Source organism: Phycodurus eques, chromosome 5 (genome assembly GCF_024500275.1).
Source record: "Phycodurus eques isolate BA_2022a chromosome 5, UOR_Pequ_1.1, whole genome shotgun sequence".
Lineage (NCBI taxonomy): Eukaryota > Metazoa > Chordata > Actinopteri > Syngnathiformes > Syngnathidae > Phycodurus > Phycodurus eques.
The window spans coordinates 30,900,637-30,926,087 of record NC_084529.1 but is presented as its reverse complement, the minus strand read 5'-3'; the positions used below and the strand labels follow the sequence as shown (position 1 = coordinate 30,926,087).

General features: G+C 41.6%; 1 protein-coding gene across 1 annotated transcript in view; it reads left to right on the top strand.

Annotated features, from left to right (window-relative positions):
* Positions 1 to 22,086, top strand: part of sf3b3 (splicing factor 3b, subunit 3) — a 46,610-nt gene extending 24,524 nt beyond the window's left edge. The window contains exons 17-27 of the mRNA XM_061676252.1: positions 2,538 to 2,660; positions 2,749 to 2,903; positions 3,066 to 3,240; positions 7,758 to 7,963; positions 8,095 to 8,251; positions 10,607 to 10,732; positions 10,997 to 11,209; positions 16,445 to 16,543; positions 20,030 to 20,173; positions 20,246 to 20,350; positions 21,089 to 22,086. Of these exons, the coding sequence (XP_061532236.1) occupies positions 2,538 to 2,660; positions 2,749 to 2,903; positions 3,066 to 3,240; positions 7,758 to 7,963; positions 8,095 to 8,251; positions 10,607 to 10,732; positions 10,997 to 11,209; positions 16,445 to 16,543; positions 20,030 to 20,173; positions 20,246 to 20,350; positions 21,089 to 21,229 (1,644 nt within the window). The 3' untranslated portion in view covers positions 21,230 to 22,086. The remainder of the gene's footprint in view (positions 1 to 2,537; positions 2,661 to 2,748; positions 2,904 to 3,065; positions 3,241 to 7,757; positions 7,964 to 8,094; positions 8,252 to 10,606; positions 10,733 to 10,996; positions 11,210 to 16,444; positions 16,544 to 20,029; positions 20,174 to 20,245; positions 20,351 to 21,088) is intronic.
* Positions 22,087 to 25,451: the final 3,365 nt, after the last annotated feature.

The following is a 25,451-nucleotide window of genomic DNA, read 5'->3' as shown; positions in this document are numbered from 1 at the left end:
AACGGTTGTAGGTAAACAGGCCTGCGTTATTTCGAATCATGCTCTCAAGGTTCCGGTTGTGTGAAGTAATTTAATTACAATAAAGTAATTTACTGACAGTAAGTTAGCACCCATTATTTCTGTTGTGTTGTAATTAATGTTGGTTTGACCTGACTGGTGAGAATACATGATCTGACCAAAGCAGTGATTTCCGACCAATATGGAGCGAAGGCACATATTTTACAATTTACAAATATCACGGCGCACCAACAAACAAAAATGTCACAAAAAGTGGATAGATTAATTACTGTATGTACCTCCTGCCATCTAATAGAAGACCATTCATTTGTCTCTCACTATGCCTCACTGGCATACAGTGGGTACGCAAAGTATTCAGACTTTGTTATATTGCAGCCATTTGCTAAAATAATTTTTTTTCTCCCCTCATTAATGTACACACAACACCCCATGTTGACAGAAAAAAACTAAATTGTTGAAATTTTAGCAGATTTATAATAAAAGAAAAACTGAAATATCACACAGCCATAAGTATTCAGACCCTTTGCTGTGACACACCTACACCTTCATTGGAGTCCAGCTGTGTTTGATTATACTGATTGGACTTGATTTAGGAAAGCCACACACCTGTCTATATAAGACCTTACAGCTCACAGGCCATGTCAGAAGAAATGAGAATCATGAGGTCAAATGAACTGCCTGAAGAGCTCAGAAACAGAATTGTGGCAAGGCACAGATCTGGCCAAGGTTACAAAAAAATTCTGCTGCACTTAAGATTACTAAGAGCACAGTGGCCTCCATAATCCTTAAATGGAAGACGTTTGGGACGACCAGAACCCTCCCTAGAGCTGGCCGTCCGGCCAAACTGAGCAATCGGGGGAGAAGAGCCTTGGTGAGAGAGGTAAAGAAGAACCCAAAGATCACTGTGGCTGAGCTCCAGAGATGAAGTCGGGAGATGGGAGAAAGTTCTAGAAAGTCAACCATCAGTGCAGCCCTCCACCAGTCGAGCCTTTATGGCAGAGTGGCCCGACGGAAGCCTCTCCTCAGTGCAAGACACATGAAAGCCCGCATGGAGTTTGCTAAAAAAAAAGAAACACCTGAAGGACTCCAAGATGGTGAGAAATAAGATTATCTGGTTTGATGAGACCAAGATAGAACTTTTTGGCCTTAATTCTAAGCGGTATGTGTGGAGGAAACCAGGCACTGCTCATCACTTGTCCAATACAGTCCCAACAGTGACGCATGGTGGTGGCAGCATCAGGCTGTGGGGGTGTTTTTCAGTTGCAGGGATAGGATGACCGGTTGCAATCGAAGGAAAGATGAATGCGGCCAAGTACAGGGATATCCTGGACGAAAACCTTCTCCACAGCGCTCAGGACCTCAGACTATGCCAAAGGTTCACCTTACAATAAGACAATGACCCGAAGCACACAGCTAAAATAACGAAGGAGTGGCTTCAGAACAACTCCGTGACTGTTCTTGAATGGCCCAGCCAGAGCCCTGTCTTAAACCTAATTGAGCGTCTCTGGAGAGACCCGAAAATGGCTGTCCAACGTTCACCATCCAACCTGACAGAACTAGAGAGGATCTGCAAGGAGGAATGGCAGAGGATCCCTAAATCCAGGTGGGAAAAACTTGTTGCATCATTCCCAAAAAGACACACGGCTGTATTAGCTCAAAAGGGTGCTTCTACTAAATACTGAGCAAAAGGTCTGAATACTTATGGCTGTGTGATATTTCAGTTTTTCTTTTTTAATAAATCTGCAAACATTTCAACAATTACGTTTTTTTTCTGTCAATATGGGGTGCAGTGTGTACATTGAGGAAAAAAATGAACTTAAATTATTTTAGCAAATGGCTGCAATATAGCTGAAAATTTTAAGGGGGTCTGAATACTTTCTACATTGCTCCATCTTGTGATCAGATCGGTGATTGGTGATCGTTTTTTTTTTTTTTTTTTTTTTTTTTTTAATATATAAACTGATCGGTGATCAGCCCCAAAAATCCTGATTGTGTAAAGCCTCATTAAAACAATGAATAAACCTGCTTCTGTTTATTTATTGGAATAATTTCATAGGATAGCTCTCAAACACTTTCTAATGTTGCATATGCCGATTAAAATACGTTTTTATTACTGCTTTAAATTCAGCAACAAGGTACAGACCTTGGCAGTCTAGAATGCTCAGTGAATGGACTGGAGGGTTTCCATCAAGCAGTACAGTTTCTTTGATAACTGGGCTTGGTTCCCATTTTCAAAAAGCTTTTATGCACAAAAGCAGAGAAAATAGAAACGTTCATGGAAGTTTGATATTTAAGTTGTAGAAATGCATATTTCCTTGGAAGCAACCACCATACAAGCTCTCTGGAATTATCAGCTACCAATTTTGTAATCCATTTTAATGCACCAACACAACAATATAAACGGTTGCATTTAAGGTTATGCAATAATCTCAGAAGGACTATGTTTCGTCTTTTTAAATTGCAGACGTTATTGAACAGTGTGTGTGTGTGTGTGTGTGTGTGTGTATTCTCTATTGTAGAATGGTGTACTGCTGAGGACTGTGCTGGATCCAGTCACCGGTGATCTATCCGATACCAGAACCCGCTACCTGGGGTCACGACCTGTCAAACTTTTCAGAGTCAAGATGCAAGGACAGGACGCTGTATGTTTGTTTTTTTAATGTTGAGAGAAAACTATTTATTACAAAGTATGTATGAATACTATGTCAAACTCTCTCTTATCCTGATCAGGTTCTTGCCATGTCCAGTCGCTCGTGGCTCAGCTACTCATATCAGTCTCGTTTCCATTTGACGCCTCTGTCATATGAGACTCTGGAGTATGCCTCAGGCTTTGCCTCTGAGCAATGCCCAGAAGGCATAGTGGCCATCTCCACCAACACACTTAGGTATAGATGTTCCTTACATTGCTTCGATTTATGACTACCAGCCAACCACTGCTGAGTGTTATCTTTGTGTCCGTCATTTCCTTGTCTTTGCCAGTATTAGAAAGATTTGTGTCCATCTGGCTCTTACATCATCCAGCTCTCTTTGATTTATTTGCCTGACAGAATCTTGGCTTTGGAGAAACTAGGAGCTGTCTTCAACCAGGTGGCTTTTCCCCTGCAGTACACTCCCAGGAAGTTTGTGATCCATCCAGAGACCAACAACCTAATTTTGATTGAGACTGACCATAATGCCTACACTGAGGCGACCAAAGCGCAAAGGAAACAACAGATGGCTGAGGTATGAAGGAATTTTTTAATGGTGGGAAAATGAGCAAAGAGAGTAATAACATAGCCAACCCTTGGGGCAAAGCAAACAACTGGTGACACTCGAACTCACTGAAATGTAGTTAAATATTGCAAAATAACCACTGGGAAAACAGGATTTTGATATCTGTTATGGTGCAGTTGTGTATCACCTGTAAGAGTGGACCACTTTTAGTATTCCAGGAACTTCCTGCAAAACAGGTTTTGTCCTGCCTCAACGGAACAATAATGGTAGCATCGAGTTGTACAGACCCATAGATATTTACAATGCATTTTACCGTAAAGTGGGGTACGAGTGATGAGAAGCAAATCGTACTCTGACAGGTCAATTTGTCTTCATAAAAAGTATGGCTGTAACATAACCTGATGGCAGACGAGACAACAGGTCGGCTGTCATGAGACTCTGGAGTATGCTTAAGCTTGCAAAACCCATTTCCTCTCGGTTGACACATTGTTTATTCGCAGCTGTTTTAGGGTGAAAGGACTTGTGGCTGGCTGCAAATAGTGACCTAAATTAACTCCACTCGACTCTAAGTGATCATCTCTCCAGCTCAGGCCAAAGGGACTACTACTATATACTGCGCGCGTGTGTGTGCGCGCGCGTGTTTATGTATTGCTGTACATAAATAACAGATTTACTCCTTCCTTGTGCACACAACTATCATTTTCCAAACGTCACAATTTATAAAATACTTAGAGAAAAGCATAACAGGCATGTCCAGACATAAACTATATTGGCAAAAGTATTCACTCACTTGCCTTGACTCACATGAATTTAAGTGGTATCCCATTCTTGATCGATAGGGTTTAATTTGACATCGGTCCACCTTTTGCAACTAACATTTTAACCCTTGTGCTCTCCTGAAGTGTTCAGGAGAGCACTTGGAAATATCATTTACACAATGATGCCGGTTTTTGATGCAGTGCCGCCTGAGGGATCGAAGGTCACGGGCATTCAATGTTGGTTTTTGTCTTGTCGCTTACATGCAGTGATTTCTCCAGATTCTCTGAACCTTTTGATGATATAATGGACCGTAGATGATGAAATCCCTAAATTCCTTCCAATTGTACGTTGAGGAACATTGTCCTTAAACTGTTCGACTATTTTCTCACACCCCATCTTTGATTGTAAATGACTGAGCAATTCAGGGAAGCTCCTTTTATACCCAATCATGGCACCCACCTGTTCCCAATGAGCCTGTTCACCTGTGGGATGTTCCAAACAGGTGTTTGATGAGCATTCCTCAACATTCTCAGTCTTTTTTGCCACATGTCCCAGCTTTTTTGGAACGTGTTGCAGCCATAAAATTACAAGTTAATGATTATTTGCTAAAAACAATGTTTATCAGTTTGAACATTAAATATCTTGTCGTTGTAGTGTATTCAATTAAATATAGGTTGAACATGATTTGCAAATCATTGTATTCTGTTTTTATTTATGTTTAACACAACGTCCCAACTTCACTGGAATTGGGGTTATAGAAGCACCCTTTTGAGCTGATACAGCCATGAGTCTTTTTGGGAATGATGCAACAAGTTTTTCATACCTGGATTTGGGGATCATCTGCCATTCTTCCTTACAGACCCTCTCCAGTTCTGTCAGGTTGGATGGTGGGCAGCCATTTTCAGGTCTTTCCATAGATGCTCAATTGGGTTTAAGTCTGGGCTCTGGCTGGGCCATTCAAAAACAGTCACGGAGTTGTGCTGAAGCTACTCCTTTGTTATTTTAGCTGTGTGCTTAGGGTCGTTGCTGTGTGCTTAGGGTCGTTGTCTTATTTGAGGGTGAACCTTCGGCCCACCAACCGGTCATCCTATCCCTGCAACTGAAAAACACCCCCAGAGCATGCATCACTATTGGGACTGTATTGGACAGGTGATGAGCAGTGCCTTGTTTTCTCCACACATACCGCTTAGAATTGACAACTTCTCATCAGACCGTAGAGTCTCCCTGTCCCTGCAGCTGAAAAACACACCCACAGCATGATGCTGCCACCACCATGCTTCACTGTTGGGACTGTATTGGACAGGTGATGAGCAGTGCGTGGTTTTCTCCACACATGCTACTTAGAATTAAAGCCAACAATTTCTATCTTGGTCTCATCAGACCAGAGAATCTTATTTCTGACTATCTTGGAGCCCTTCAGGTGTTCTCTTAGCAAACTGCATGCGGGCTTTCATGTGTCTTGCACTGAGGAGAGGCTTCCGTCGGGCCACTCTGCCTTAAAGTCCCGACTGGTGGAGGGCTGCAGTGATGGTTGACTTTCTAGAACTTTCTCCCATTTCCTGACTGCATCTCTGGAGCTCAGCCACAGTGATCTTTGGGATCTTCTTTACCTCTCTCACCAAGGCTCTTCTCCCCCGATTGCTCAGTTTGGCCGGATGGCCAGCTCTAGGGAGGGTTCTAGTCATCCCAAACGTCTTCCATTTAAGGATTATGGAGGCCACTTTGCTCTTAGTAACCTTAAGTGCAGCAGAATTTTTTTGTAACCTTGGCCAGATCTGTGCCTTGCCACAATTCCGTCTCTGAGCTCTTCAGGCAAGTTCATTTGACCTCATGATTCTCATTTCCTCTGACATGGCCTGTGAGCTGTAAGGTCTTCTATAGACAGGCGTGTGGCTTTCCTAATCGAGTCCAATCAGTACAATCAAACACAGCTGGACTCCAATGAAGGTGTAGAACCTTCTCAAGGATGATCAGAAGTAATGGTGTTGAAGGTGTAGAACCATTTTGATCCGAAGAAATGGACAGCACCCGAGTTAAATATGAGTGTCACAGCAAAGGGGTCTGAATACTTATGGCTGTGTGATATTTCAGTTTTTCTTTTTTCATAAATCAGCAAAAATGTCCCCAAACAAATTTCTGTCAATATGGGGTGCTGTGTGTACATTTAATGAGGGGGAAAAATGAACTTAAGTGATTTTTAACAAATGGCTGCAATATAACAAAGAGGGAAAATTTTAAGGGGGTCTGAAAACTTTCCGTACCCACTATACATTGTCTTCTCCTTGTCTCTTGCACTCTGCCCCCTCCTTCTTCTTCCTCTGAGGGAGGGACATTCGTTGCTGCCCTATATAGGGTGCCATTCCCTATTGCAGTTATCCAGAGGCTTGACGATCACACACAAACTGCACAAGACCCACACCCATCCACGTTAAAAAACGCCAGTGATGTCTTTAGACATTATTGGCAGGGAATAGATGGATTCTGAATGATGTCTTTACAGCATTGGCAGGGAATGAGTTAAATGCTTTGTCTTAGATGAAGGACATCAAAGTCAACAAAAAGCCATAATTTGTACAGATTGATGCATGAGGGTTTTAAACTCTTGTGGGAAGGTTTTCAACTAGGTTTAGGAGTGAGTTTATGGGAATTTACGACCATATTTCCAGGAACATATTTGTTACGTTACACACTGATGTTGGACGAGAAGGCCTGGCTCTCAGTCTCCGCTCTAATTAATCCAAAAGCGTTCTATTGGGTTGAGGTCAGGATTGTGCAGGCCAGTCAAATTCATCCACATCAAACTCTCTCATTCGTGTCTTTGTGAACCTTGATTTGTGCACTGACGCACAGTCATGTTGGAACAGGAAGGGGCCCATCTCCAAACTGTTCCTTCAAAGTTGGAAATATCTCAAATCTTAGCCCCTGAGCTCCAGTGAAAGGAACTGTGAATGCTTCAGCATACCAAGAGATTTTGAAAGGAGTTAGTGGAGCGGCTTCAGGGTGCTAACAGCAATAGACCAGCGAGCGAGAAAATCATCCATGCAACTTCTTGGTAGGCCACAAAGCAACAGCTTACAAATGTGGGCAAGTTTGCGCCGGAGCGCCATCGTCCGTGCACTCTGCCCCGCGGTGAACACCAAGAAAACCAAGTACAGTGTGAAAAGGCCTTAAGTGTAGTGTTAAGGAACCCCTGATGTATCTAGTGTAGTCTCTAATTGAACGGATGTGTTTTTTTTGTTTTTTTCTAAATTTATGAGAATTTTAATTTGGACTGAACATATTTTGCGTTCAATAGTTATTTTTATTACTTCAGTGACATCCTTGAAACAGTTGTATATCATATTGTGTGAGCTGTACCTGTCATGCACCATAGTGTAGGTGGGCTGCAGGTTTTAGATGCACATCTGGCTGCTTTTTGCAGCCGACATAAAGGAGCCTAAACCGGGAGAGACCCAGGTCCCTGGATCTTCTCACATGAGGGATTGAATTATTTAAAGAAACATTATTTTTATTTTCTCATAAGAGAAGGTAATGTAGCAGACAAGACACCAGTCTTATAAACTGTCCTGTCATCTCACATGCCTGCCAGAGTTGTACCCTGCTGTTGTAGGCTCAAAATAAGCTGCATCTTGAAAGTTCATATTCCATTTCTAACGCAGTGATTTTAATTAACTTTGCAGAGTTCATTAAACCAGCATGAGTGTGTTTCACACTGTCTCATGCTTCCAACTGAAGCATTTAGTTCTGTGTTGCTCTTGTGCATGCAGGAAATGGTGGAGGCTGCAGGTGAGGATGAACGAGAACTGGCTGCTGAGATGGCAGCCGCCTTCCTCAATGAGAATCTTCCAGAAGCCATTTTTGGCTCACCAAAAGCTGGCGCTGGGCAGTGGGCTTCTCTGGTGCGGCTGGTCAACCCCATTCAAGGTGCAACACTGGACCAGGTGCAGTTAGAGCAGAATGAAGCTGCATTCAGGTATGTGATGTTTTAGCTGAAAATCTATATTGGCTTATTTAGACAAGCCTGAATGATGCCGAGAGTGTAATCTCCCCATTTGCATGTCCCGTTTTAATGAATACATGCTTTTTGTGCATGGTTTTTCCTAGTGTTGCAGTGTGTCGTTTCCACAATGCAGGGGATGACTGGTACGTCCTGGTGGGAGTGGCCAGAGACATGATCCTCAACCCTAGATCAGTTGGGGGTGGCTTCATCTACACTTACCGTCTCATTGGTGGTGGGGAAAAGCTGGAGTTTGTGCACAAGGTGGATTTGAGTTTTCAGGCTATTAGAATTGTCATTGTTGATTTGTCAACTTGTCTTTTTTTAACCACACTAAGGCTACGTAGATGCACTCATACCAAAAAAAGGATGCAATACAGGTATATCTCAATAAATTAGATTAGTGTCAAAATCTTTATTTAGTTAGTTTAATTCAAAAAGTGAAACTCAGAGATGCACCCCACACACTTGGAGTGAAATATTTAATTATTTGTAAAATATGTATAAATTTAATGATTATAGCTTACAGCCAGCGAATACTCAAATTCAATTCTTTAGAAACTAGAATATTAGGTAACAAAGAATCAAGAAACAATGAAAATTATTAGTAATAAATTAGGCAGCAAAGTGCCCACAGTGTTTAATGAATCTTTATAATGTATGAGTACTGAAATAAATGGACTTCTCTACCATATTAAAATTTATTGACATGCCTGTATATCAGTGATTCCCAACCAGTGTGCCATGATCGATCTTCAGGTGTGCTGAGGGAAATTATCAAATTTTACTTTACTGCTCAAAAAATTATTCCATTACAATAAATAATGTATCTTTGTTCCTCTATTGATGCCAGTGAGCCATAGTGACAGACAAAACAAATAAATGCTCTTCTATTAGATGGCAGGAAGTACATACAGTAATTACTGTGCATCTACTTCTTGTGACATTTTTGTTTATTGGTGTGCTGTGAGATTTTCCAATTGTAAAATATGTGCCTTTGCTCCATAAAGGTTGGAAATCACTGCTGTATATACTGTACATTTGGCCTGCAACACAAAGAAAAACAACTTGAAACACAGGGGCCATGACAGGTTCTGGATGCAATTCATACACCTTGTCTAAGGCACTTACAAGTTCTGTGAGGGCAAATATAATGGACTTTGATAATCCAGAGAGACCAAGTCACGTAATTTTTCATTTTAGAGTTTGGTATTGCTTTGATATCATGTCAAGGTGGAAAGACTTAAGGCCTCTTTATACTCCCGCACCCGACAATGCCCGCATTGCATCACGTACTCAGCGTGCCCCTTGGTTCTGCATGCCATCTACGCCACGCTGATCGATTTTGCAACATAATAAAACGTATCTAGTTATCTAGATCCATTTGTTCTAGCAGGCACTGTTCCACAGTCGCCATTGTTGTTGCTTTATTCCATGTCACTGAAAGGAAAGTAAAAATGGCTACCGGAAATGGCCAAAAAATGCAGAGGAAACTCCACCCTGTGGTGTCCTAGCCAATACCAGCCGTAGCGACACCCCCGACTTGGAGTTGAACTGCAGTGCATTTTCACAACCGCGTGGGTTGCGCTCGAGTATAAAGGCAAACCACGCACGGGACAGCCGCAGTGATGTCACCGCCCGTGCGAGTATGAAGAAGCTTTTAAGGTTTAGATGACGCCACACACACACAGATGCTCCTGCCTCGGTCGCCGCACACTCGCTCTTTGGGAGACTCCCATGGAATGAAAAAGTGAGGGGATGATCAAGATATGAATGAGCCCTCTGGTCTGGATCAACAGGGAAATAAGTCAGGAGTGTGTTGCGGTGTTAGCCACTTACACCTTAGAGCTGTACAAAGTATAACCATGGCTGCATTGTTAGCGCACAAATTCAGTTTGGAAAACTTAAAAGTGGCTTTGAATAACCACAATGGTGTACATTTACTTAAATTAGATTTCTGTGCTGTCATATGTCATCCGTGTAGAGCTTTATCAAGATTATAAAGTACTGCCTGGCTGTGGACTTTTGTTCCTACATTAGATTTTTGTGTCAATTCCAATGTGGTTTGGTTTTCGCCTTGACTGTAACCATTTATTGCTGTGACTGTCTAGGGCTTCCCCTTCACAGTGTATGATTTGAATTATCGTGCTGACCCAGAATTGGGGTTGTAGTTGCATTTTAAGCTCTGTTGTCAGTTTTACTGTCATATATTAGACATGCAGAGAATCTAAAAAACATTTCTGTCTGAAATAACCCATAATGCAGAGAAAGGGTGACACAAAGTTTTACAAAAAATAATAGAACTGTTGCGTTGCTGCGTGAATAAGGTAGAAATGACATACAACCTATGAAAGCAATAGTATTGAGTGCGGCGGGTTTCTACCGATGGGAGAAGAGGTTGATTGAGGGGTGGCTGGGGTCTCCTACAATGCTAAGTGTTCACTGATGCAGTGTGATTTAACTCAATATGTAAAGTTTTGAAATCGTTTGAAACTGACAAAATAATCAATAAAAATTACTGGAAATTAACAAAATCAACCAAAATCAGACATTGTTTTTGAATTGCTGTGCAACAGAATCCTTTTTAAAAAAAAAAAAAAAAACTTAACTTTCTGACAGACGCCAGTAGAGGATGTGCCCTTGGCCATCGCTCCGTTCCAGGGCCGGGCCTTGGTGGGAGTCGGAAAACTCCTGAGAATTTATGACATGGGCAAAAAGAAACTGCTGCGCAAGTGTGAGAACAAGGTAAGTGAGCTACTCACATCTTCTCAAGCATTTCATTGATAAACCAAAGTCATGCAGCATTTAGCCAAAAGGTTTTTATTGGACACAAATCTTCAAATGAAACTTTACATTCCTTTCTAACACAACTATTGTCCTAATATTGGAAGGCCATTGCCTTTGTACACACAGAATACAGAGGTTACTGCTTTAGATTTGGTAACACATGCATAGATTTAAGTTTAGGTTCACAGTATGTTTTCTTTATTCACTCTGTTTTCTCCTTAGCATGTTCCCAATCTGGTGACTGGCATCCACACCATTGGCCAGCGTGTGGTCGTCTCTGATGTACAGGAGAGTCTCTTCTGGGTCCGCTACAGGCGTAACGAGAACCAGCTCATCATCTTCGCTGACGATACTTGTCCCCGTTGGGTGACGACAGCATGCCTGCTGGACTATGACACCATGGCCTCCGCGGACAAGTTTGGGAACATTACCATTGTGAGTACTAGACTATAGACTGTTAAGTATCTGGTTATGCAACACATCATCATCAAGTGTGCACAAACTAGCTAGTGGAATCTGTATTCTATTGTCTGGTCCCCCACAACAATACAAAACATACAAAATGCATGGCATAATGCAAGAGATATTTCTCACGTATAATACGCATCCCCAGAATTGCGCTTCCACGGCTGGATTTTCCTTTTACTTTATATTGTAATACACACTCCAGAATTGTGGAATCCATACTAAAAAAAAGAAGTATTATCCGTATTAGTTTTTTTCCAAAAAATATTGTGCTCTATGTCAATGTGCTTCAATTGGATAACGTTCGTGTCGATTTCGATGGTGATTCGATTTTCTACCATTTCAACGGCAATTAACTCAAATTGATGGAAAATGTTTTAATAGTATTGTTGAAAATAAGTCTTACTTAGCAATAAACAATTTACTAGTATTCTATATCCAACAACATTCGCTTGGTGGTGAGGTCGCGGGCTGGAGAAACTGCCTGTCCGTGGTGAGGTTGGTTGTCGATGAGGCGGCGGGCTCTGTGGGAGGACCTCTGAGGCGGACAGGGCATCTTCGGTCTCGCTGTGGAGCTGGCCCTCCTCGGCAGGCTGGAGGAGCCATCTGCCCGAACACCAGCGTGAGGCTGGCCAGCAGGGGGCCTCTAATTGCACTGTCATGATTATCGGTGAGCAGTGAAAATTATGGTATCCGTATTATATATCAATTTATAACATTAGTTGTGTCACAATACCAAAACTGTAACTTCGATACTATACCTTCATAAAATACCTTGATACCGGTACTGAAACGATACAATGGCAAATATCTAAAACAGTAAAAGCAGTGGAATGAAAACTGACATCACCCCATATTGACAGAAAACTACGGTATTGTTGAAATTTTTGCAGATTTATTAAAAAAGAAAAACTGAAATATCACACAGCCAAAAGTATTCAGACCCTTTCCTCAGTATTTAGTAGAAGCATCCTTTTCAGCTAATACAGCCATGAGTCTTTTGGGGAATGATGCAACAAGTTTTTCACACCTGGATTTGGGGATCATCTGCCATTCCTCCTTGCAGATCATATTGGTCTCCAGTACCGTAGCCAATGCGGGTTTGTACGCTGTAAAAAAGGTGCGACGTCAATTAGGACACAATGCGGGTTCGTAGGCTGTAAAAAACAGCATGCAAAATTGCACTGAATCCGCGATAGTCGAACCGCGAAGTAGCGAGGGTTCACTGTATAGTTAAACGCGTCATCTATAGGTTCATTTGTTCGAGCAGGCGCTGTTCCACGGTCGCCATTGTTTTTCCTTTGTTCCTTGTTCCGGAAAGTAAAATGGGCTACCGGAATTGGGCATAAAATGCAGAGGAAACTCCGCCCTTTGGTGTCCTAGCCAACACCAGCCGTAGCGACACCCGCGACTTGGAGGAGAACTGCAGCACATTTTCAAAACAGCGCGCGTGAGTTGCGCTTGAGTATAAAGGCAAACTGCGCGCGGGATAACCGCAGTGACGTCAGATTGCCGCCTGCGCGAGTATAAAGAAGCCTTAATGCGTGCTAATGTGTGCTTCCGGATGCTAACGCTAAGAGCAAAATGATTAATGCCGCTAAGAGCTTGTGGTAGTTAATAGTTCCAAATAATGCTTCTTGAATCTTGTTTCTCCATGAGGAAGTGGATTCTGCTCTCTGCAGCAGCTCAGCAGTTTGCCATTTGTTCCTCCCGCCGGCTCGCGCGTAGTCTTGCACGCACACACAGAACCCTCCATCCACAGGTAATTTCTTTTTTAACTCATTTCTCTATCAGGCAGTCATTGGCTGACTGTCAACTTTTTGTGGATTGGCCTTTAAAACCTGGCCTGTTTTTTTCTTTACTTTTTTTTTTTTTTAATGCCATTACCATAAAAATAAAAAGTGGTACCGTGCTATTTTTTACGTCAAAATACCTTGGTTCGATACTGCTATCGGTACTTGGTGCAACACTCCATTAGACGTTACATATAATATTGGAATGTGTCGATGAAATTAATCACTGTGAGAGTGAGGACTCAATTCGTTTACTCAAATCACAGTTTATAGTCTGTATCTTCACAATTGGTTGTTGCCCTAGAGACAGGCAGCAGTCACCTTTGAGGCAGACAGCAATCACCCTTGAGCCGAACATGTTTCATAGCAGTCATACCACAGTGGTTGCTCATGACCTTGTCTAACTGGGTCAAAGTTAAGGATTACTGTAGCCAATATGAGCATTAAGCATTAGTTCTTTCTCCCATAAATTAAAGTATACATTTTTCACAACCTCATGGGTACCGGTATACATCTATGCAGTGTGACCCCCTCCTTTTTTTTTTTCATTTTCCTTCTACATATGTATATTACGCACCCTCGATTTCTTTATGAAATATTGTGGAAAAAATTGCATATTATACACGAGAAATTACGGTAGATAGCACAACAGTCTGAGATTTGTCAAATCAAAGGGTATGCAATCTATGCCTTGGTTTATACCAGTGACACTCGATAGTAGGCTTTACACAATCAGGAGTTTTGGGGCCGATCAGCGAGTTTAAAAAAACTATAACTGATCACCGATCCGATCACAAGATGGAGGAATGTGTCTATTTAAATGACCTGTTCATTTACTGTATATACTTGTGTACTTAATTGTTCAAAAACTTATATTTACAATAAATAATTTATCTTTGTTCCTCTATTTATGCAAGTGAGGCATAGTGACAGGCAGAACAAATGAATGGTCTTCTATTAGATGGCAGGAAGTAAATACAGTAATTAATCTATCCACTTTTAGTGAAATTTTTGTTTGTCGGTGTGCCGTAAGATTTTTCAATTGTAAAATATGTTCCTTGCCTCCATGAAGGTTTGAAATCACTGCTCTCATTAGATCATGTATTCTAATCAGTCAGGAAAACAACATTACATGACAGAAATAATGGGTGCTAACTTACTGTAATTAAATTACTTCACCCACACCGAAACTTTAGAGCATGATTCGACAGGCGGTGGCATGTTTAACTCCAACCGTTCGTGGTACCGCTAGCTTGCTAGGCTACATAACATTTGATTGAAATTGTGAACCGTATCGTATTAAAAGTACGTGAACATACCTCATGCAAGCCTTAAACGAACGTCCTCTCCTGTTCTGAGCACCGGTGACCACCAACACGTTTTTCCTCATTTTGTCCTTATAATACCATCGGTTCGCTCCACTCTTGTTGTCGTCGCCACGGTAACGAGTGTATCCGGTCGCATTTGAGTTGACAAGATAAAGCCCAATTATCGTAAAAACGGGATTCGGAATACAAGATTTTATTGCTGTAGTCTGACAGTGGAAATGTGTCTTGTAGTCTGATTCGGGCATTACGTGTTGCCTGTCTCCGACGTGTTGTCTGTCCCACACCGCCGATGTTTTTTTTTTTGTTTTTTGTTTTTTCAATAACTTCTTTGGCCGTCAGATATTTACAGTACTACGTCAAAAGACACGCGACGAGGCTAAAAATAAACTAGCTTTTGGAACTGTTACGGCTCTTTCCAAAGATCAACTTAGTGCGGCATGAACCAGCCCAATCATTCTGTATGTGAGGGGGCTGCTTGCCGTTTGGCAGGTGTGCCCTTAATGAAAAATGTTTACTAAGTTTTGATTGGGTCAGCACGTGTAGACTGAGACTTGTTTCTATGCCAACGATACACAGACAGCCTGTAGAAAATTTGTTGTTCAGGAAAATATGTTCAGCTCTATAATTTACCATAGGTGCCTTAAGCATTTATTACTTTTGTGTTCATTTTTGTACGCATTTGAGTGGTCCAGGTCACGTAGTTTGTGCATGGGGAGTGACGTCACACTCATTGGCATGTGTACCGGATTATAAATTTCATTCGGCTATATACTTTAAGTGCCTTGTTTGCAATACCCATTACTTGTTCCACCAGAATGCGTTTTTAGTGTTTTATGTGAAGTTTATTAATGGTAGTTCGGCGTACCGATCACTAAGCTATTTCCGCCACCGGAAGTGGTGTGCTTTGTCTTTCAGAATAAAGAGTATAATAACAGAAAGTATTATGTCAACTGTGTACAATTTGCTCACTTGACACCGTTCTTCATAGATATCATTTGTAAATGTACTATTTGACAGGTAAATTAACTCAAATATATGATAACAATCTGTATCCTTTCTTTCCTCAGAAAACCACACACACAGGCACACACCCAAAGTGTAAAGCCCAATACATTTTTCCTTCTTTACTGTGATTCTTTGTTTATATTTGGAGGGGGAAAAAATCTTAACCCCATTCTGATGTTTTGGATTCATGACAGGGGGCATGTTTTATTCAACAATTTGTTTGTTTGTCAAAATTAAATTACGTCGTCATTGAGTTCATAAGTTTGTTGTTGATTTGAATTAAAAATACATTTTGTTTTGATTATTACAGTATTTTTTGCATGTGGCCTGACCAACTTCGATAAATGGAACTTTGACTCATTGAAAAATTTCACTGGGGAACAATTTGAAAAAAATAATTTGTTAGATTGTCATGCTGATTAAAACTAAAATTGGCATGCTGTTTCCAAAATTGCAGTCAGTTTTTTTTTAGCATGTCAAGTTTTTTCTCCACAGCTTACCCTCCAGATAAGCAAAATTCCACTGATTAGCTGTAGTAAGACTTGCCAGCTGATGACAATTGACTCATCTAAAGCTACGTGGTAACTTGTTTGTGCAGTCACAATCGAGACAGTGCGGTGAGAGGTGTGTGCAGTTCCCAATACGTCAGTACTATCAATATCTGCAAATAGAAAGCTAACATAGGAATTAAGAGGACTTGTGCTGGCTTTTCTCTTAACCTTGTAACCATGGGCATACCGTTGTAAGCTCTATTTCATTTTATGCTGTTTTGTTTTTTTCAAAGCTTGTAACTATTCCATCTTAGTGTTTTATTTACATAGGTATATATTTCTTGTTCCACTTTGTTGAAAAACTTGATGTGATCGAGAAAAACCGAGATCAGTTTTGGATTGCGCACCCGAAAATTTGTTAAAAAGAGCTGTCAGACCTAAATTAACAAAAATGTGTTCCCCAGTGTATGACCCTCTAAGATTTGAGTACCTCTGACATATACAGTATTATTAATCAACAAATGTTTTGTTTCCCCCCCATTTGATTCACCCACTTACACAACCTGTCATGCATTATTTACATTGCAGGTGCGTCTTCCTCCCAACACTAGTGATGATGTGGATGAGGATCCAACAGGCAACAAGGCCTTATGGGACAGAGGGCTTCTCAATGGCTCCTCACAGAAGGTAAGCTGTAGAGGCCACTTTTATGTTGTGGCCCATACATTGGCAGTAAAAAGCCACATAGGGGATATACAGGGTGTTCAGAAAGTCTCCCCACAATATAAATTAATTTACAAAATAAAATGAATAGACAAGTACATGGAAATTATTACAAAAAAGGAGACGACATGTTTTTTTGTTTGGTCAATTTTATTTAATTTGTTTTAACTTTCCGTAATTTCTCGTGTATAATTTGCACCCATGTATAATACGCACCCCCAAAGTTGACCTCAAAATTCTGGAAAACCCTTCAACCTATGTATAATGCATTTTTACAATGCATGATTTTGCTTCTACCCATACGATCAAAACATGAAGTATTATCTGTAGTTTTAGTTTTTTTCAAATTATTCTGACGTTAAGCACTTTATTTGAACACATAATACTTTATTTTTATTTACTTGCTCTTATTTTGAAATTCACAGCCCTACGTTTATTTAGTCAATGAGAAAACACACAGTTGTGCTCAGGTGTTTGATTACCCAGGCAGAATTTGTATGATGTGTACAGTTTTTTAAAGAAAACATGGAGCAGGCGAAACACATTTCATTTTATTTTAATGGAATTCAAATTGAACTGTCAAGCATTTCAGAAAAGTATTATCATTAATCAAAACATAACCATAAATAAATTAATAATGCTTGTTGTTTAGTCATCAGTTGTATTTATAAAAAAAAATATATATATATATATTTCACAAATTCTGCCTGAGTATGTAAACTTATGAGCACAATTGAACATATATGCAGTCATATGGACCCCTGTAATATTTGGATTAAAGTGTAGGCTACACCTTTTTATATAACCACTAGGTGGCGGTGGTATATTAGAATGAAAGTGTACAACTTTTTCATAACCTCTAGATGGTGGCATACATTTGTAAAATCGGAAAGTCGTTTTCATTTCCCCCTACACCTATGTATAATGCGCACTATTGACTTTTGACAATTTTTTGTGGGTGGTGGGGCTGCGGATTATACACGAGAAATTACGGTAGTCGTCCATTTCTCCCTTTATCCAACACATGATGGATGTCTTCTGAACTTAATCCTATAATTTTGCTGAGTCGGCGCATTAGATTTTGTTTCAATAAACCATGATGCACATTGTACCTTGTTTGAGAAGTAACCATTTCTTTGTTTTATTTATTACAACCTATTTATTTCATCAACATGATACCTGAAATAGATAAAAGGCTATGTGATTAATAAAAATAACGCTGACCCCACAAAAACTGATTAACATATCACCTTTTGTAATACCTTTTTTAAATTAAGAGACCTAAATGACCTATAGCTGAATGCTTTTGCAAGTTGTCTGAGAGGAAGAAGGGCTCATCTCGGCCCAGTTTCCACCAGTCAGGACAGCTGACTGCTCTGTTGTCAAGCTATATTCCTTTCAACAAACGAAAGAGAATATGAAAAAATGCCTTTGTAACTTATGAAGGATAGGGGAATCAGTCATCTGTGTTTGTTGCTTGCACTCTGCTTTGTTGTGTCAAGTGTTGATAGCCTGCGTTCTTGGGTTTATGGCTGATGAGGCTGTCAACATCACTCCAAAAATGTTTTACAACTTTTCAAATGTCGTAGCTAACTAAATACAACAGACTTGAGGCAGCACTGTTGGAAAATTTGTTTTTATGTAAAAGTACTACTACAAAGTGAATATTCCAACCAAAGTTGAGCATCTGTGTTGCTGCACACAAATGTCACATGATCAGTCTTTCCTAATTCCACTAAAAACACTTCAGATGTCTTGAAGATTGAAAGGTTCCTCCAGTTGTGCTTCTATCAAACTGAATTTCACCTATAAATATACATTTTGACTCCCGCTCCCTCCCACAGAGATTGATCCCATTCCCTCCCAATCCTGAGCCACAATGTTAGAGTCCCACTCCCATCCTTTTCCCCCCCTTTTAACTACCCGTCAGTCCTGCTCCGTTTTTCTTCCTCGGTTTAAAATATGCGGTACATGGGTCACACAATGTCTGCCTTATAGCGACCTCAGACTACAGGACTTTTTTTTCGTCGTCACGACCTCGCTATGTGAGGTTACCACACATGGTGTTATAAATTTGTTCTGTGTCTGAGACCGGGGTAAGTGGCCACACTGTGAGTAAGTATGACACCAACCAGACCCCGCCCGATTAACGCGTCCTGTCTCCAGGAGCACCGTCCGACGACACAATCTTCAGGGAAGATCCTAGCAGCAGGGAAACAGTTTGTGTGTATGCAGGACCGCGGGACACAAGTTAGGGTTAGTCGAAGCTTGGCTCCGCAAACTTCCGAGGACGTCCACTTCTATGCCTTTCTGTGACTCTTCCAGTCTCTTTGAATATCCCAAATGGCTGATGAGTTCACTGTCCACTTCCCTCTGAGAACATCCTGTTCAAAGCCTCGCAATGACGAGCTACTGCTGCTCAATTTTTAGGTGTCGTCTTTGTCTTTGATGTCAAAATATGAACGGCTTGATTAAGGGACTGTTCAAATACAAATTCTAATTGAACCAGGAAATATATTGGTCCATTCATGGATAATAACACCTGTTGTGAATTTTGCCATTCAGCTCTTTGTTTCTTTGGAGGACCGCGGGACACAAGTTAGGGTTAGTCGAAGCTTGGCTCCGCAGGAACGAGCGCATGGCACACGCTCCTGGCATCCGCACTCTCAGCTCAGGCGTTTTGAAGGCGCTCCGTCACACTATTGGTCTATGTCTAAAAACAATCGTAGGAATACAAAGGCCATTTCACACGATGCAGAAAAACAAAAATAATTCTGACTCACCGGACTTTGTGTCGTGGTCATGAGGCGTCCTAGATGCGAGATCGACAGTGTTTGATTGTCACAATACACATTGTGACGATGCTTGATCGGCGACTTGTGACTCAAATGATCGGCCACGACAGTTGAACGTTTGTCTGCGACGTGTCTGTTGAGTCCAAATCAGGCTACATTTGTGTTGCCTGAGTTCGGCATTAGTCAATGTAGTACATACAGTGCTTTGAATTACTGGAATGATCAAGAAACATATAACACGCAAATAATAAAGCCTGACAAGGCTTCAAATCGGCCCTGATTGAAACATGGGGGAATGGCCTTGAAACAAGCTGAGTTTGCACATTGTACGCCCAGATTTTGTCCTTCTTTAATGGTCTCTCTAATCTACTTTACTGAGACCATATTTAATATCTGCAAATGTTTCTGTCCACATTCGGATCTGTGGACATCCGATCTTGGCCACATGGACAAAGAAAAAAAAAACTTTAATAGGTTTCAATAGTGAAGAAGCATGATGTCTTGGTGGAGATGCATTTTTTCATCAGACAGTGACACACACATTTATGCACTACATTTTTTAGCCCACCACATTTTGGCCGACCACACACAACCGGATGACTGTGTCACCGGCAAAGCGCTGAGTCAGCATGAACACTTGTGCGTGGTTTTCCAGGCTGACGTGGTCGTCAACTACCACGTGGGGGAGACCATCTTGTCCCTGCAGAAAACCACACTGATCCCCGGAGGTTCAGAGTCACTGGTCTACACCACCCTGTCCGGAGGCATCGGAATTCTGGTCCCCTTTACTTCCCATGAGGTAAATGCCTGTCATCTCGCGATCATTTCATTGTGCTTTGGTCATATATTGCATTTACTTCTCTTTGTCCAGGACCATGATTTCTTCCAACATTTAGAGATGCACATGCGCTCAGAGTTCCCGCCACTGTGTGGAAGAGACCATCTCAGCTTTAGGTCCTACTACTTCCCCGTCAAGGTGAATTAATTATGAGAATTATAATAATCATGACAACTCATTACAATACTTGGAAAAAGTTAGGGATATTGGGCTTTCGGGTTAAAGTTCAGGATGAACCTAAAATGCGCTGTAACTTTTAACATTTACAGGTGATTTTAATTCGACCAAAACTTTTGAATTCCCATGTGCGACTGTTGAATTATTATTATTATTATTTTTTTTTCAATGTTTCACAACTCGCTGCTCTCTATCAAGGACCTGAATGGTAAATTTCACGGCAGGTGGTTACTTGAATCCGTAACATTTCCGAGGACGTCCACTTCTATGCCTTTCTGTGACTCTTCCAGTCTCTTTGAATATCCCAAATGGCTGATGAGTTCACTGTCCACGTCCCTCTGAGAACATCCTGTTCAAAGCCTCGCAATGTCGAGGTACTGCTGCTCAATTTTTAGGTGTCCTCTTTGTCATTGATGTCAAAATATGAACAGCTTGATTCACGGGACTGTTCAAATTCTAATTGAACCGGGAAATATATTGGTCCATTCATGGATAATAACACCTGTTGTGAATTTTGCCATTCAGCTCTTTCTCTTTGTTTCTTTAGAGATGGTCTGGTTAAGGTTATAGTGCATTTCAAATTCGGCCCGAAATTTCACCTGAAAGGCGAATATCCCTAACTCTTGTGAGTACTGTCCCTCCATCAATGGGGTTTCCACCTCACCCTCACGTTGTTGTCCTTGTTTGTCATGCTTGCAGAATGTGATTGACGGCGACCTGTGCGAGCAGTTCAACAGCATGGAGCCTCACAAACAGAAAAGTGTGGCAGAGGAGCTGGACAGGACACCACCTGAGGTCTCCAAGAAACTGGAGGACATCCGCACACGTTACGCATTCTAAACGCTGACCACAAGCTTCATCGTTACATCGGGGGGAGCGACCGTTTGGATGCTCAAATTAAAATTCAAACTCCCCGGGGCTCAAACTTAGTAAAAATACATAATGTATTTCCCATAACATTGAACTTTACTGTACATGAACAGATGAAGACTGAATTACAGCAATCACGGATCACTTAAAATAGCATATAATATCTTTACACTGACAATTGGCATCCCCGCCCGCCACCGACCTTGGGTCATTAGAACGGTGTCCCTCTGTGTTGTACATCCTTAGTGACGCAAGAAAATTGTTAGTTTGTCACCCTTGAGGCAACGCAGCACCACTAAGTCAGCGAACACATGTCACGAGGATTAGCGTACGGACACCATGGCAGATGTACAATCTTCCTGTATTTACACGGCACAGCTGTCTTAAAGTGCATTTCCCCACACATCGGCAGCTTGCATCGTTCCCACATTCTCAAGTCCATGCTACACATGGAGCGTAGCGATTCCCTCATTTACATTCTTTGATCTTTGTGACCTGAAAAAAGGGGAATTAGCAAGGTGGTGGTGGTATCGGAATCTTATTTTGTGAGGCAGCTGTTTTAATGTTTTGATTTGAGTTTTATCACAAACCCAACGGGGGAAATGACATTGTTGGTTTCCTGTCTGCGGTGCTTGTGACATTATGAGTCAGACAAAATAGGTGGCTGGTAACACGCACAGTTTGAACAGTTGTGTTGTCTCGGTCATACCTGTAAATTCCCCCACCTCAGCCCCAAGTGTTTCCAGCAAGTTCTTGTCAAACAAACGGGGATTTGTGGGCTTCAGAACAGCAGTCTGAATTGTAAATAAAGTTGCTTTTTCTACTTGACAAAATCTTGTCTGTGCTCGTTCTTTCAGTGTCCAACCACAACAAAGGATGTTTACTTGAATTTCTCACGTAGTGTTGGTGGTGTTAGTTGTAGCTGTTATGAGTGATGTTACAAAATGAACACAATTACAGTATTGCTTTGCTGGAACACCTTTGTAATAAATATACCTGTTAGAACAGTGATTTGTAAAGTGTGGTATGATTACTACTACAGTGAGGCAAAAAGTATTTAGTCAGCCACTGATTTTTTTTTAAAGAATCTATTAGTAAATTATGGTGGAAAATAACTGTTTGGTCAATAGCAAAAGTTCATCTCAATACTTTGGTATATACCCTTTGTTGGCAATGGCAGAGGTCAAATGTTTTCTGTGTCGTGACTGACCCAGTTGCCAGAACTTTCCCACACAACTTGATAAGCTGCATTCTTCCCTGCCGCCCTGGTGTTTGTGACAACCACTAGAAGATGCCTACTGAACCCGAAATTAATTAGCAGGTCCCCTCGAAATTTTGCTTTACGGTTTACAGTCGTCAGTCCTTTTCTGCGTTTGAACTCACAGCAGCCAAAAGGTGGGATTCTCTCTCCGGGAGACCAAGCTGGGGCAGATCAACAGATGGACAAATATAGCCATTAACTATTTGCTTAATATTCAAATGTGGCGTTTGAGAGTACTGCAATCCATAAACTTCCATTCAGTTTGTAACTGAAGCTAAAATGTCAGTTTTGATAGTTCACAAACTCTGCATCACTATTCCAAATGTATGCCTTGATGTCTGTGTCAGTGTGCCAACTTTACCAAAGCAGCTGCAAGACTTTGAGAACTGTTTGTCTTGATTTGAAACCCCAAGCACCATGAAATGTGATTGAACCACAAACAGTTGATTTGCCAAGACTAAAGTTTAACTAGTCATTCTAAGAACAAGATCACATATCCAAGCAACCCATCCATCCATCCATTTTCTGAGCCGCTTATCCTCACAAGGGTCACGGGAGTGCCGGAGCCTATCCCAGCTGTCATCGGGCAGGAGGCGGGGCACACCCTCAACTGGTTGCCAGCCAATCGCAGGGCACATACATACAAACAAACAACCATTCGCACTCACATTCACACCTAGGGGCAATTTTAGAGTCTTAACCTAGCATGCATGTTTTTGGGATGTGGGAGGAACCCGGAGTGACCGGAGAAAACCCACGCAGGCGCGGGGAGAACATGCAAACTCCACACAGGCGGGGCCGGGAATTGAACCCAGGTCCTCAGAACTGTGAGGCAGACGCTCTAACCGGTCGTCCACCGTGCTGTATCTAAGCAACTGAAATGAGTTTCCTCTGCAGGGTGTCCGGGCTCTCCCAACGAGAGAGTGAGAAGCTTGATCATCCCGGAGGTTCTCAGAGTAGAGCCGCTGCTCTGCCAGATAAGGGGGCTTGGGCATCTGATTAAGATGCCCCCTGGAGGCCTCCCTGGTGAGGTGTACTGGGAAAAGTCCCACTGGGAGGAAGCCCCGGCGGGGATGACTCGGGACAGGCTGGAGAGAAAGTGTCTCCCGGCTGGCCTGCAACGCCTCAGGGGATCCCCGGGAAGAGCTAGACGAAGTGGCGGGGGAAAGGGAAGTCTGGGCTTCTCTGCGCTAAGTATTTGCGGCTGTCACTTGTTTGGCTTAAAAACAGCTGAACCAAATACAGTATGTCACGTGATGCTGGAAAAGAGCCTCCGTTAGTCAGCGGTCCGCCGGAACCTAATGTTCGAAAGGCATGGGGCATTGTCTATTTCCAGATTTCTGTACCGAGAACCAAGGGCAGTCTCAAAGACTACACCCGCACCCACAGGCAAATCAAAGTCCCCATTTATATTTGACATGGAAAATGGCAAGTCTAAAAATGAATAATAGTGGCGTTAAAAAAACCTCCAATCATTCACTTGGCTTGTCAGCGCATCCATAAAGGCCATCGTCGACACACAATGGTTTTTACATGCAAAACCCTCAACTTTTACGAGGCCTGACTGTTATTAGTTGCACAACACATGAAGAAACATGCAATGGGACTGTTACAATCATCTCTTACATATGGCATCAACACCTCTTGACAAACCGTGTGATTTGTCTGTGCGTGTGTGTGGGGGGAGCAAATAACTTGGACCAAGTACGCTTTCGTGTGTACTTTTGCACTGCTTCCATCTGTTCATCACATTCACTGCAGGCACAAACCATTGTCCCACACCAAACTTCATCGGGGACGTGCTCTCCATTTTGAGACGCACGAAAGGGAGTTCACTAACCTGAGTAAAGAAATGACAGATCACTGCTTTCTCCTCATGCCGCCTGATAAATCATTTTCAAGGCGACTATGTTGAGGAGCTATGATTGGCCTTGAGTACCATGCAGTCTTGTGACTAAATGATGAAAGCTGCTGTTTGTTTTGTTTTGATTCTTTTACACAATTCATTTCACTCTCTTACTCGTTGACTGGTGTCAGTGACTTTTGATAACTTACTTCATATGAGGGGCACTAAATAGGAATTCAGCCGAAGTCTGAATGTATACAATGGAGATTTGTTGTGTAAAGAGATTGACAGTCATGGTGAACCAGGGAGCGCAAAACACATTCTTTTGTAACACCGAGTTCTAATACATCATTGCAATTTTGGCCAGGAAGACCAAGGTCCATTTGCAGATGGCTGAGGGCCCACCCTGCAAGGGTGCAAAGATTGCACAAATGAATAAATACATTTAAGGGAAACTTATTTCAGTAAATTTGACTTTTTTTCCAGAATTGTTATTTTCTCTCTTTTTTTTTTGTAGGAATTAGATTGTTACATGATTTCTTTGAAGAAAAAAAAATCATCTTTACACAACATGAGATGTTCTTGATGGTTTCAAATGGATCCCACCCTGACCCCATACAATATCAAAAGTTTTTGGCAGGCCCCATCCAGTGTAGTATTTCATACAGCAACCCCCCCCCCCCCCTCCTTTTTAATTTTTTTTGTGTGTGAACTCTTAAATTCAGAACATGTCCCTGAATGTAAATTACATGAAAGAAGAGTTCTTCATTTGTTTCCTGTAACTGCAGTGTTCTTGAATGTCAAACAAATCATGCGAGTGACTCGCTGTGGCGACCCGCTGTTGGGACAAACAAAAAAAGTCACAACAACTTTACCTCTATTTCTCCCGTTTCTGAGGGCGGGCGAGACGGAACTTGTTTGGTAATTCAATTTGCAGTGATATTAATTGGGATTGGAATTGCTTTATGTTTGAACCTATATTAGCGCTTCCATTTTCGTTGTCATGTAGCTTCTTTTATCTTTTCTTTCCCTCCTTTTATTTTGGCATTCAGTAGTTTAGTTTGATAGTTCATCAAACAGTTGTA